The sequence below is a fragment of the Mesoplodon densirostris genome, chromosome 19 (assembly GCF_025265405.1).
Source record: "Mesoplodon densirostris isolate mMesDen1 chromosome 19, mMesDen1 primary haplotype, whole genome shotgun sequence".
In the NCBI taxonomy this organism is placed as follows: domain Eukaryota; kingdom Metazoa; phylum Chordata; class Mammalia; order Artiodactyla; family Ziphiidae; genus Mesoplodon; species Mesoplodon densirostris.
This window is the reverse complement of record NC_082679.1, coordinates 2,013,115-2,027,745: the sequence shown is the minus strand read 5'-3', so window position 1 is coordinate 2,027,745 and position 14,631 is coordinate 2,013,115. Positions and strand designations below refer to the sequence as shown.

Genomic DNA, 14,631 nt, shown 5'->3' with positions numbered 1-14,631 from the left:
ACTGATGTAGGAACTGGGAGCCACCAGGATTATGCCCTGACTTCTGGATCTCCTGTCCTGGTTTTCCCTCTGGCTTTGTTCACGTCTCTGTCTTTTCAAAATGGCTTTTGCGCCTCAGCAAGTTTGTGACAGGAGTGGCCACCCCAGTCCCTGCTCTCTGGGGCCCCCAGATGCCTTGTTTTTACTTCTTTGCATACTTAGCATTGTTTCTTTTTCTTTTTCTACTGCTGGGCTCTAGGGGGTTGTCCCTGAGGCAGGAGTGGCCACCTGAGCCCATACTTCCCTGAGCCTGTACCCCAGTGCCCAGCACAGACTGGCCTCTGTCTGAGGTTCTTATTTCACATTCCAGACAGGGAGCTGACTGGGTGGGACTGGTTGGCTCAAGTGTCCCCTGCAACCCAATCCACAGGGCTGTGAGTGATGGGATGGTCTCCAGGAAGAGAGTGAGGCAGGTTGGGCCTCGGGAGGTCTTTCCCTTCAGTGCCAACAGGTATTGTTCTAGACCACAGGATCTCAGTTATGGGGCTTTTCTGTTCTCCTGTGCCTTCATGATTGTCTCTTGTTCCCTGAGTCCTGGCCAAGATCCTCTGCTAGTCCAAGAGAGAGAAGCTGAGAGAGTAGTGCTTCTCAGTACTTGGCAGTTTTGTCCCCAGGAGACATTTGGAAGTCTGCAGCCACATTTGACTGTCACACCTGGGGTGTGGGTGGTCCCGGCATCTAGCAGGTTAGAGTCCAGAGATGCTGCTTAGTACCTGAGGATGGACAAGACAGCCCATTCAACAAAGGTTGATCCAGCCCACAAGGGCAAGAGAGGCAAGGTGGAGAAACAGCAGCCTGAGGATAATCACCTTAGACCTCTCAGTTTGAGGGAAAGGAGAGCTGTAAATCCAGGGCTTAGGGTGAGACATGCCTGTTTTTAGAGAATTGGGATTGTATTCTGTGTCACACAAAATTAGGGAACGTTTGACATATTTAGATGTTTTATAACAAAATTGTAAACATAAAAAGGTCCACTATCTGGCCCTGCTGACCCGTCACTCTCTTCCCCGTGCTTCCCCTGAGCTCTGTCTGCTCTGGTCATGCTGGTGTCCTGCTCTTTCCTGTGCACATACTCAACATACGTGCCTTGGGCCTCTGCAGTTGCTGTTCACTATGCCTGGTGGGTGTGGGTGTGCTTGGGCTTTTCACATGGCTGCCCCGTCTCAGCACAGTCACCACCTCCTCACCAGCTGTTTCCTGATCACGAAATCTCTTGGAGGCCCCTCCCCTGTCACAGTCGCTTTTTCCCGTCACCCTATTTATATCCTTGTAAGCCAGTGGTTCTCATCCAACAATCATGTTGTCCCCCAGGGGACACGTGACAACGTCTGGAGACATTTGGGTTGTCCCAGCTGGGCTGTGGATGCTACAGGCATCTGTTGAGTGGAGACCTGGAATGCTTCTACACATCCTTATGCTGCACAGGACATACACACTCCCTCCCCTTGTCCTCAGCAAAGAATTGCCTGGATCTAAATGTCAGTTGAACAGAGGCTGAGAAACCCTGTTTCCGAAGGCTCATGGACACTCCACCGGGGACACTGAGAGCCACCCCGAGGAAGCCACTCCTTTACTCTGTGTCCTTCCTGCCTCCGGATTATGTCATGAAAATCTGGGTTTAGTACTGAACACCTCCCCCCACCCCCACTATTGCTAATTTCCCATTTTCAACAGAGGGAGCCCCGTCCCTGAGCAGCAGCATGAGCTCGCTGGCACTTAACCTCACCCTTTGGATTTTTTTTTTTTTTTTTTTTTTCCGGTACACGGGCCTCTCACCGCTGCGGCCTCTCCTGCTGCGGAGCACAGGCTCCGGACGTGCAGGCCCAGCGGCCATGGCTCACAGGCCCAGCTGCTCCGCGGCATGTGGGATCTTCCCGGACCGGGGCACGAACCCGTGTCCCCTGCATCAGCAGGCGGACACCCAACCACTGCACCACCAGGGAAGCCCCACCCTTTGGATTTTATTGCTGCCTTTTCAGGTTGACCTGCCATCGACTCAAGTGACTCTGGGTTTCTGTTTCCCATTTACCAGAGCTAAACAGGATTCCCTTTTTGAACGAATGTAAGAAAAATAAAAAGTGGGTCATTTTTAAGAAAAATGTTAATGTTAATACTAGTCACAGCTCACTCTGGTCACTGGAGGACTGACTGCATATCAGGCCTGTTCCGGGCACCCATTTGATTCTCATGCTCTCCTGGTCCTTAGCAAAGTCAGGAAAACTCAGCTACTGCACTGAGTCTCATACAACTGAACTTACACAGTAAAGAACATACACCTTCATTGATGAAGCTGTCCTCTGTGGGTTTATTTTAAGCAACAATCCTTTTATGAAATACTGATGAAAGTAGATGTTATTTGATGTTTCTATAAATGTCCAATGTGACCATACACCACTGTGTAGGATTCTCAATTTTATTATTTTCTAGTAGCTCATGAAACGCTGAAGTCTAGAGTCACTGAGTCTGCCCCTCCCCCGGCCCCTGTTCCCAGCAGGTGACTCTTCGTGCTCACATCCCTGCCTCACAGCTGCCCTGCACTTGGTCTCAGGATGCTGGCCCCACGCAGGGGTGTTTGCTGTTTCCTCCTTAGTGTGGTGCTGGGGAGCCCAGGGTCCGGAGCCAGACTCTTACGTTCAGTCCCCACTCTGCTCCGTAAAACCTTGTGGTCCTGGGCAAATTACTGGAGCTGTCTGTGCCTTGGGGTGCTCGTTGGTAAAATGGGGTAAGATGGTATCTACTTGCCGGGGCCGTAGCAAGGGTACATGGCTAACTTATGGGAAGGGGTCAGAACTATACCTCGTGTGACCAGGTTACATGCAGGTTAGCCGTTGAGAAGCTTGCTGCCGTCACTACCGTTGTTACTCCTCAGGAGTCTCATCATCCCCGTGCCTGGATCCAGCACCTTCTGGAACAGTGTTGTGTAGCTTTGTGGTAAAACAGCACACAGAGCAGAGATGGCTAGACCTGGGCTCCATGTTGGCTCAGCCATTCACCAATTCTGGCCTCTTTGGCAAATCACATTATCTGCCTGAGCATTGGTTTCTGTATGGTTTTTATCTATAAAATAGGGCTACTCACAGACATAGAACACAAACTTATGGTAACCAAAGTTGGGGGGTGGGGTGTGAGGGATGAATTAGGAGTTTGGGATCAACAGATACACACTATCATATATAAAATAGATAAACAACAAGGTTCTACCGTATAGTGCAAGGAACTATATATATTCAATATGTTATAATAACCTATAATGGAAAAGAATCTGAAAAAGAATATGTATATAATATGTATATATATGTGTGTGTATGTGTATATGTAAATATACACACACATATATATACATATATATAACTGAATCGCTTTGCTGTACACCTGAAACTAATATGACGTTGTAAATGAACTATAATTTTAAAAAAATGGTGCCGATCACAATATGTACTTGCTGGGAATGCTGTGAGGAAATCCTAGGATAGAATCCTCTGTGGCCTATGGGAAGAACAATACAAAACTTTGCTTGGGTTCTAAAAAAAGATCTAGATCAATGAAGACACATAACTTGTTTTGAATGAAAAGAGTCAATTTTCTTTTTTTTTTTTGGCTGCACGATGCAGCTTGCGGGATCTTAGTTTCCCAGCAGGGATTGAACCCATTGCCCCCTGCAGTGGAAGCACAGAGTCCTAATCACTGGACCGCCAGGGAAGTCCCAAGAGTCAATATTTTAAATATGTTAGTTGTTTAAATTACTCCATAAATTTATTTCAATTTTGAAATGATGTAATGCTTTAAGTTGCTTGAACACAGTCCTTTTACTACGATTATACACTATATGTTAGTTTTTGACTTAGGAGTAAAAACTCCATGGCAGTGTGGCATGTCTTTGGTTTCCAGTTCACAATGCAGCATTTTGTATATGCATGGGAGGAGCTTCATTCTGAGGTCTTGGCCACATCCTGAAGTCCCACACTAGATCGAGAGGTTTTCTTTGTTTTCACAGAAATCCTAGTGTCTTCTTCCTTTCTCCATGAACAGGGTGTCCTGTTCCCAGATCTGAGCTGATCTACCAGCTGGAGCAGGGGCAGGAGCTGTGGACGGTGAAGAAAGACTTTTCCGGAAGCACCTGTCCAGGTAGGAGCCAAGGTTTGGGCAGCTGGGAGACCCTGCAGGGGGAGGCTGCTGGCCCTGGTTCCCTGGGGAAGCGTCTTGTTCGGGCCTCTGTGGTGGTCTGAAGGCCATGGAGCCCTTTGACCCCAGGTCCCTCTGTCCTCCTGGACGATAGAGGTGCATGAGCTGAGATGTGTCTTGGGCTCCAGCTGCCTGGGCTTCAAGCCTGGGTGCCAACCGATCACCAGCTCTGTGGCCCTAGTGAACTTCGGGATCTCGTTGTGTCTTTGTATATATAAGTTTGACTAAGTTAAATCTTAGCTGCCATGTCAGACAGACTCCAGCATCTTGGTGCTCAGCATATGGAAACACTTGTTCTTTTTTTTGTATTTCTTTCTTTTTTTTTCCATGCCTTGTAGCATGCAGGATCTTAGTTCCCCGACCAGGGGTCGAACCCGTGAACCCTGCAGTGGAAGCTCTGAGTCTTAACCATTGGACAGCCAGGGATGTCCCTGGAAGCACTTTTTCTGAGTCACACCCGGTCCGTGTGACTGTGCCAGTACACAGCTGTTCGGGGACCCGGGTCCACTCTGCCGTCAGCATGTGGCTTGAAGGTTGTCCTGACCTCCTGCAGCTGGCAGAGGAGAGTGAGAGGGCAAGGAAGACTCCCACAAACACCAGCCCCCGCTTCCGCTGACAGGCACTAGGCCCTTGGCCACACTCGGGGGACGGGGCTGGGAGATGGGGCTGAGCCGTGTGTCCAGGGAGAGGAGCAGGTGGTTTGGCGAGTGTGGTCTGCTGCGCTCAGTCTGTTCCTGATAGTTGCTCCGTCCCCGCGTTGTTGGGGACGTGGTCACACAACGCGTTAAAGCGTAAAACCGCTTAGCACAGCGTCTGCGCCGCAGCCGTGGCTCGTGGGAAGTAAGCCGTGGGTGTCATTCATGTCCCTGTATTGTAATGAGTAATGCATCTCACGCTTCCCTCTGACCTCTGCGGAAAAGGGCCTTCTTTCCTCTCCCAGCTCCTCTCCAGCTCTCCTCTGCCTCCCCTTTCCCACCCTGTCCGTCCAGACACTCAAGATGCCTTCCCTTGTTGCATGTCTCCCTACTCCTCCTGTTTGGTAAAACCTGATGGTGACATTTGTCCTGCTGTGCCCCACATCTGGGCTGCTGAGGGCACTGGGGCCGCCGTGTGTGGTGATGGGTCCCCTGCAGAGTCATGCTGTTTCCCTCCTAGTCCCTCGGGCGGCCCCACCAGCCTGCGAGTGTCTGTGTGCAGCCCGTCGACAGCCCCTCGGGGGCAGCTCCGAGCCTCTGCCCTCTGCTCTCTGCCCTCCTCCACCTGAATATCTCAGAGGCACCCAGTCAGCATGCCTGGAAGGAACCCGTCATGATGCTCACTCCTTCCCCTCCCAAGTTAGAGCGCATGGTCCTGCCGTCCAAGCAGATTAGAGACTGGATACAGCCCCAGAGACTATCCTCACCCCTCCACCTCCCTCGGCCCCTACATCCGGCCACCTCCCACATCCCGGCCATCTTACATCGTGTACGTCTCCTGACTCTGTCCCCTCTACCTCCTCCCATCAGCTCTGTCCCGCATTCGGAGTCCAGGCTCTTGTCACCTTTTCCTTGCGGGATGCGAGTACTTCCCCTGACTGGTCTCTCCGTCTGCTTCCTGCCTCTGGTCAGCTGCGTCCTGCCTGAGCTACCCCAGGTGTGGCCACCGGTGTCTGAGCCTGTGACCCCTCGTGTCTCAGCAAGTTTCCATGTTGAAAGTGAAGTCTGCCTCCTCATATTGCTTGATCTTCAGCCCTGCCACACTCATCTGGACTCTCATAGCTGTAGCTTCTCTTTTCACCTAGTGGAAGAGGTCTTGCCCCTGGGCATGGCCAGTTCCGACATCAGAATCTAGAAAATAGCTTTTCATGAAAGTGCCTTCATCACTTATATTCTGCTTGTTTTATAACTTTATCCTTCTCTCTGCTCAAAGTAAAAATGTGCTGAAGTTCCTTACAGTGAAGAAAATAAATTAAACATGTTCCGGTCTCACCGTGTATTCATCCATTGTCTGTAGCATTTAATTGTGCACATTTTTTCACTCTCACAGTGCTGCCAAGAACATTTGTATATATTGGTCATCTTGCTCATGTTTAGGGCTGTCTTTTAATGTTTCTTAGAGTGAAATTGTTCGATGATAGGCTGTGCAGATTCTCAAGTTTACAAGATAATTCCTGTTGTGTTCTAAAGGGCCTACACCAGTTACACTTCCACCAGGAAAGAATGGAGCTTTTTTCAACCCCTGCCTTGACCAATACCTGGTGTCATGAGGCTTCTCAACTTCTGACAATCAAGTGAATACAGACTTGTATCCCACATGGTTTGGATTTGCTTTTCCTTCGTTCATAAGGAACTTTAGCACCTTATCGTATGCTTGTGGGTCAATCTATGAATTAAATTTTCTTCGTTGAAATGTCATTTCATGATAAACGTCTATTTTATTCTATTGACTTGTTTGCATTTTCTTGTCTTTTAATAAATTTATTTATTTATTTATTTGTTTTTGGCTGTGTTGGGTCTTTGTTGCTGCGTGCAGGCTTTCTCTAGTTGCGGTGAGCGGGGGCTACTCTTTCTTGTGGTGCGTGGCCTTCTCATTGCGGTGGCTTCTCTTGTTATGGAGCACAGGTTCTAGGTGTGCGGGCTTCAGTAGTTGAGGCACGCAGGCTCAGTAGTTATGGCTTGTGGGCTCTAGAGTGCAGGCTCAGTAGTTGTGGCACACAGGCTTAGTGGCTACGTGGCATGTGGGATCTTCCCACACCAGGGCTCGAACCCGTGTCCCCTGCGTTGGCGGGCAGACTGTGCCACCAGGGAAGCCCTGCATTTTCTTTTTGATTTGCAGGGATTCTTTGTGTGTTACTCATGTTATCTTTTTTTGTGGGTGTGGTAAAATGCAGATAGTGTAAAATTTATCATCTTAGCCATTTTTAAGTATACATTGAGTGGTATTAAATAGAGTCATAATGTTGTGCAGCCATCACCACCAGCCTTCTCCATAGCTCTTCATCATTTGAAACTCTGTACCCATTATACAATAATCCCCCTATGTCCCTACCATACCCTGCCCCTGGCAACCACAATCTTTGTGTCTGTGATTTTTTACGACTCTAAGTACCTCATGTAAATGGAGTCACACACTATCTTGTGTGTGTGACTGGCTTATTTCACTCAACATAACGTCCTCAAGGTTTATCCATGTTGTAGCATGTGTTAAAATGTCATTCCATTTTAAGGCTCAGTAATATTCGTGTGTGTGTGTGTGTGTGTGTGTGTGTGTGTGACATTTTGCTTATCCATTCATCCCTTGGTGGAAACTTGGGTTGCTTCCATGTTTTAGCTATTGTGAGTGATGCTGCTGTGAACATGGGTGTACAAATGTCTTTGAGACCCTGATTTCAATTCTTTTGGGCATATAACAAGAAATGGAATTACTGGATCATGTAGTATCAATATTTCCGTTTTTAATTTTTTGAGGAACTGCCATACTGTTTTCCACAGTCTGTGCCAATTTGCATTCCTACCAACAGTGCACAAGAGTTTCAGTTTCTCCACATCTTCACCAACATTTGTTATTCTCTGTTTTTTCCAGTAGTAGCTGTCCCAATGGTTGTGAGAGGGTATCTCATTATAGTTTTGATTTTCAGTTCCCTAATGATGAGTGATGTTGAACATCTTTTCTTGTGCTTACTAGCCATTTGTATATCTTTGAAGAAATGTCTATTCAAGTCCTTTGCCCATTTTTGTGTCAGGCTGTTTTTTTGTTTATTTGTTTTGTTAAGTTGAGTTCTCTGTGTATTCTGGTTATGAATCCCTTTTCAGATATATGATTTGCAAATACTTTGTCACCTTCTTTGGATTATCTTCTTACTCCGTTGATAGTGTCTTGATCACAAGTTTTCCTAATTTTCATGAACGACAATTTCTCTCTTTTTTCTTGTGTTGCCTGTACCTTTGGTGTCGTATCTGAGAAGTTTTGGCCAAATCCAGTGCCACGCCACATGTGCCCTGTGTTTTCTTCTCTCCATTTTTTTTTTGCGGTACACGGGCCTCTCACTGTTGTGGCCTCTCCCGTTGCGGAGCACAGCCTCCGGACGTACAGGCTCAGTGGCCATGGCTCACGGGCCCAGCCGCTCCGCGGCATGTGGGATCTTCCCGGACCGGGGCAGGAACCCGTGTCCCCTGCATGTGCAGGCGGACTCTCAACCACTGCGCCACCAGGGAAGCCCTCCATTTTTAAAAAAATAAATTTATTTATTTTATTTTTGGCTGCGTTGGGTCTTTGTTGCTGTTCATGGGCTTTTCTCTAGTTGCGGTGAGCGGGGGCTACTCCTTGTTGTGGAGCACGGGCTCTAGGCATGCAGGCTCAGTAGTTGTGTATCACAGGCTCTAGAGCGCAGGCTCAGCAGTTGTGGCGCACGGGCCCAGCCGGTCCGCGGCATGTGGGATCCTCCCGGACCAGGGCTCGAACCCTTGTCCCCTGCTCTGGCAGGCGGACTCCCAACCACTGCGCCACCAGGGAAGTCCCTTCTCTCCATTTTGAGTTAATTTTTGTATATGATGTTAGATAAGGGTCCAATTTCATTCTTTTGCATGTAGGTATTCAGTTTTCCCGGCACCATTTGTTGTAAACACTGTCTATTCCCCCGTTGAATGGTTTTGGCACCCTTCTCAAAAATCATTTCATGATATATGTGAGGGTTTATTTCTGGGCTGTCGATTCTATTCCCTTGGTCTATTTGTCTGATTTTATGCCAGTAGCACACTGTATTTGATCATTGTAGTTTTTTTTGTTTTTTTGTTTTTTTTTTTTTTTTTGCGGTATGCGGGCCTCTCACTGTTGTGGCCTCCCCCGTTGCGGAGCACAGGCTCCGAACGCGCAGGCTCCGAACGCGCAGGCTCAGCGGTCATGGCTCACGGGCCCAGCCGCTCCGCAGCATATGGGATCCTCCCAGACCGGGGCACGAACCCGTATCCCCTGCATCGGCAGGCGGACTCTCAACCACTTGCACCACCAGGGAGGCCCAGATCATTGTAGTTTTGTAGTAAGTTTTGAAATCGGGAATTTTCTGTTCTTCAACTTTGTTCTTCTTTTTCAAGAGTGTTTTGGCTCTTCAGGGTCTCTTCAGATGCACTATAGATTTTAGGGTGGATTTTTTTTATTTCTGCAAAAAATTTTGCTGGAGGACTTCCCTGGCAGTCCAGTGGTTAAGTCTCTGGGCTTCCAATGCAGGGGGCGCGGGTTTGATCCCCAGTCATTGGGGAACTAAGATCCCCCATGCCATGCGGCGCAGCCAAAAGATTAAAAAAGAAAATGTTGTTGGGATTTTGATAGGGATTGCGTTGAATCTGTAGGTCACTTACTTTGGGTAGTATTGATATCTTAACAATATCAGGTTTCCAGACTGGGAACGTGGTATGTGTTTCTGTTTATTTACATCATCTTTGACTCTTTTAGCAATGTTTTGTAGTTTTCATTGTGCAAGTGTTTCACTTCGTTGATTAATTCCTAATTATTTTATTCTTTCTCATGCTATTATAAATACAACTGTTTTGTAATTTCATTTTGATTGTTCATTATTCATGTATATAAATGCAACTGGTATTTGTATGTTGACTTTGTATCCTGCTACTTCGCTGAACTCATTTATTCAGCAGTTATTCTGTGACGTTTTTGTGGTTTTTACATGTAGTAAACTACCATCTGCAAGCAAAGATAATTTTACCTCTTCCTTTCCAATTTGGATGCTTTTGATTTCTCTTTCTTGCCAATTGCTCTGGCTAGAACTTCCAGTATTATGTTGAATAGAAGTGGTGAAAATGGATGTCCTTAACTAGTTCCGGATCTTAGAGGAAAAGCTTTCAGACTTTCATCATTGAGTATGATGTTTGTTGTGGTTTATCATATATGACTTTTATTATGTTCAGGTAGTTTCTTTCTATTCCTAGTTTGTGGGGTGTTTTTTTTAATCATGAATTTTGTCAGAGGCTTTTACTGCATCATTTGAGATGATCACGTGGGCTTTTTCCTTCATTCTGTTAATGTGATGTGTTACGCTGATCAATTTTCATATGTTGAACTGTCCTTATGTTACAGGAATAAATTGCATTTGGTCATGGTGTATATTCCTTTTGATATGTTGCTGAATTCGTTTTGCTGATATTTTGTTCAGGATTTTTGCATCAGTGGTCAGAAAGGATGTTGCTCTGTAGTTTCCTTGTACGGCTTTGCTATTAGGGTAATGCTTGTCTCAGAATGAGTTTAAAAGTGTTTTGTCCACTTTAATTTTCTGGAAGAGTTTGAGGATTGGTCTTAGTTCTTCTTAAAAAATGTTTGCTTAGAATTCACCAGTGAAGCCATCAAGTCCAAGATTTTTCTTTGTTGGGAGATTTTGGTTATTAATTCAATCCCTTTCTAGTTATAGGTCTATTCAGATTTTCTATTTCTCCATGATTTCATTTCATCTAGGTTTTCCAATTTGTTGGTGTATAGTTCTTCACAGTATTCTCTTATACTCTGTTTTGATTTCTATAGAATCAAAAGCAATATCCCTACTTTCATCTCGGATTTTAGTATTTTGAATCTTTTTTTTTTTTCTTGGTTCATCTAGCTAAAGGTTTGTCAATTTTGTTGATCTTTTCAAATAACTAACTTTTTGTTTCACTGATTTTTCTCTATTTTTTTATTCTCTGTACTATTTACCTTCTTAAAAATATTTATTTATTTGTTTGTTTGTTTCTTTATTTAACTGTTTGGCCACAGAATGCAGGATCTTAGTTCCCCGACCAGGGATCAAACCTGTGCCCCCTGCATTGGGGGTGCAGAGTCTTAACCACTGGACTGCTGGGGAAGTCCCCTGTATTATTTATCTTTAATCTTTCATATTCCCTACTGCTAGGTATGGGTTTAGTTTGCTTTTCTTTTCCTACTTAATTATGTTGTTAGGTTGTTGATTTGAGGTCTTTTTTTTTAACTGGAATCATCTATAGCTACAACTCTCCCTCTTAACACTGCTTTCACTGCATCCTGTAAGTTTTGGTATGTTAAGTTTTTGTTTTCATTAGACACAAATCATACTTTGTATGATATCTTTTTTTTTTTTTTTTGCGGTACGCAGGCCTCTCACTGTTGTGGCCTCTCCCGTTGCGGAGCACAGGCTCTGGACGCGCAGGCCCAGTGGTCATGGCCCACAGGCCCAGCCGCTCTGTGGCATGTGGGATCCTCCCAGACTGGGGCACGAACCCGTGTCCCCTGCATCGGCAGGCGGACTCTCAACCACTGCGCCACCAGGGAAGCCCTGTATGATATCTTTTAAAATCTGTTGAGACTTAATTTGTGGCCTAACCTATGGTCTGCCCTGGAAAATGTCCCATGTACACTTGAGAAGAGTGTGTATGCTATTGTTATTGGGTAAAATGTTCTGTATGTATCTGTTAGATCTAGTTGGTTTATTATGTTATTTAAGTCCTCTATTTCTTTACTTACCTTTTGTCTGGTTGTTCTCTCCATTATTGAGAATGGGACATTGAAGTCTCCATCTGTTGTTGTAGTACTCTTTCTCCCTTCCATTCTGTCATTCTTTGCTTCATGTATTTTGATTGTCTGTCATTATGTAAATGTTTACAATTGTAATATCTTCTTGCTGTATTATACCTTTTATTTATATAATGTCCTTCATTGTCACTTGTAATCCTTTTTTTTTTCTTTTTTTTTTTTTTTTTTTTTTTTTGCGGTATGCAGGCCTCTCACTGTTGTGGCCTCTCCCGTTGCGGAGCACAGGCTCTGGATGCGCAGGCCCAGCGGCCATGGCTCACGGGCCCAGCCGCTCCGCGGCACATGGGATCCTCCCAGACCGGGGCACGAACCCGTATCCCCTGCATCGGCAGGCGGACTCCTAACCACTGCGCCACCAGGGAGGCCCCTACTTGTAATCCTTTTTGATTTAAAGCCTATTTTGTCTCATTTTAATATTGAAACCTCTGCTCTCTTTTGGTTAGTATTTGCATGGAATATCTTTTTCCATCCTCTGACTTTCAATCCGTTTGTGTCTTTGGATCCAAAGTGAGTCTCTTGTGGAAAGCATATAGTTGGATCATATGGGTTTTTTAAAAATATTTATTTATTTTTGGCTGCGTGGGGTCTTAGTTGTGGCAGGTGGGATCTTTTGCTGCAGCACGTGGGCTCTTTGTTGCAATGCGTGGGCTTCTCGTTGTGGTACGTAGGTTCCAGAGCTCGCGGACCCAGTAGTTGTAGCCCATGGGCTCTGTAGTTGAGTGTGTGGGCTCCAGAGGGCATGGGCTGTGTAGTTGCAGCATGTGGGCTCTCTAGTTCTGGTGTGCAGGCTCAGTAGTTGCGGTGCCAGGGCTCTGTTGCCCCAAGGCACGTGGGATCTTAGTTCCCCGACCAAGGATCGAACCCGAGTCGCCTTCATTGGAAGGCAGATTCTTAACCGCTGGATCACCAGGGAAGTCTCTGGATCATGTGTTTTTATCAATTCTGCTAATCTCTGTCTTTTAATTGAAGAGTTTAATCCATTTACATTTAAAGTAATTGCTGATATGGAGAGACTTCTGTCATTTAGATATTTGATTTCTATATGCATTATAGCTTTTTTTTTTTTTTTTTTTTTTTTTTTATCTTTTTGCGGTATGTGGGCCTCTCACTGCTGTGGCCTCTCCCGTTGCGGAGCACAGGCTCCGGATGCGCAGGCCCAGCGGCCATGGCTCACGGGCCCAGCCGCTCCGCGGCATATGGGATCCTCCCAGACTGGGGCACGAACCCGCATCCCCTGCATCGGCAGGCGGACTCTTAACCACTTGCGCCACCAGGGAGGCCCTGCATTATAGCTTTTTTCTTTCTCATTTTCTGTGTTATAGTCTTGTGTTTAGTCGATATTTTGTAGTGAAACATTTAAATTCCTTTTTCATTTCCTTTTGCATATATTCTGTAGCTATTTGTGGTTACCATGGGAATGACATCTAACATATTAAAGTTTTAACACTAATTTGATTTTATACCAGCTTAACTTCAGTAACAAACAAACAAAAATCCTTTACAGCTCTGTCATCTCCCCTTTCAACTGTTCATGTCACAAAGTTACATCTTTATATGTTGTATGCCTAGAAACTTAAACTACTAATTCTTTTAAATGCATTAGTCTCTTAAATTATGTAGGAAACTACACATGGAGTTATAAACTAAAGTTACAATAATAGTACCCTTTAGATTAACAATTTTAAAAAGTTTTCTAAATCATGTAAAAACAAAAAGTGGAGTTACACGGGACTTCCCTGGTGTCACAGTGGTTAAGAATCCGCCTGTCAATGCAGGGGACACGGGTTCAAGCCCTGGTCCAGGAGGATCCCACATGCTGCGGAGCCACTAAGCCCGTGTGCCACAACTACTGAGCCTGCGTGCCACAACTACTGAGCCTGCGTGCCACAACTACTGAAGCCTGTGTGCCTAGATCCCATGCTTCACAACAAGAGGAGCCACTAAAATGAGAAGCCCCTGCACTGCAACAAAGAGTAGCCCCCCCTCGCCACAACTAGAGAAAGCCCATGTGCAGCAACAAAGACCCAACACAGCCATAAATATATATATATATATATATATATATATATATATATATGTATTTTTTTTTAAGTGGAGTTACAAAGTAATACTAGCTTTTATAATTGCCCATGTATTTACCTTTATCAAGATCTCTATTTCTTGGTATAGCTTTGAATTACTGTCTAGTATCCTTACATTTCACCCTGGAAGAATTTTCCCTTAAGAATTTCTTACAGAGCAGATCTAGTGGTAACAAACTCCTTTAGTTTTCATACATGGGAATGTCTTAATTTCTTCCTCACTTTTTTTTTTTGGATGTGCTGAGCTGCATGTGAGATTTTAATTCCCTGACAAACCCCCACCGCCTGCCTGGGAAGCATGGAGTCTTAACCACTTGACCACCAGGGAAGTCCCTCTTCCTCCCTCTTGAAGGACAGCTTTGCCAGATACAGGATTCTTACTTGACACTTTTTGTTTATTTGTTTTACACTTGAATATATCGAACCACTGCTTTCTGGCCTCCCAAGTTTCTGATGAGAAATCTGCTGATAATCTTACTGAGTGCCCCTTGTATGAACAAGTTGCTTCATACTTGCTATACTCTCTCTATCTTTGGCTTTCAAAAGTTTGATTGTAATTTTCTCAGTGTGAGTCTCTTTATTTTTCTTGGAATTCATTGAGCTTCTTGGATGCTTCATCAAATTTGGGAAGTTTTCCGCTATTTCTTCAAATATTCTCTCTGACCCTTTCTCTCTACTCTTTCCGGGAATTCCCTAATGAGTATGTTGATTCATTGGGTGTATCACAGGTCCCTTAGGCTCTACTCACTATTTTTCAATCTTTTCTTTTTTTCTGTTTCTCAGACTCAATATTTTCCATTGTCCT

The 14,631-nt window shown here is 45.2% G+C and overlaps 1 protein-coding gene across 1 annotated transcript in view; it reads left to right on the top strand.

Annotated features, from left to right (window-relative positions):
* The window catches only part of LOC132480660 (uncharacterized), a 50,238-nt gene that overhangs the window by 3,469 nt on the left and 32,138 nt on the right, over positions 1 to 14,631 (top strand). Inside the window, exon 3 of the mRNA XM_060085041.1 lies at positions 4,069 to 4,164. Within this exon, the coding sequence (XP_059941024.1) occupies positions 4,069 to 4,164 (96 nt within the window). The remainder of the gene's footprint in view (positions 1 to 4,068; positions 4,165 to 14,631) is intronic.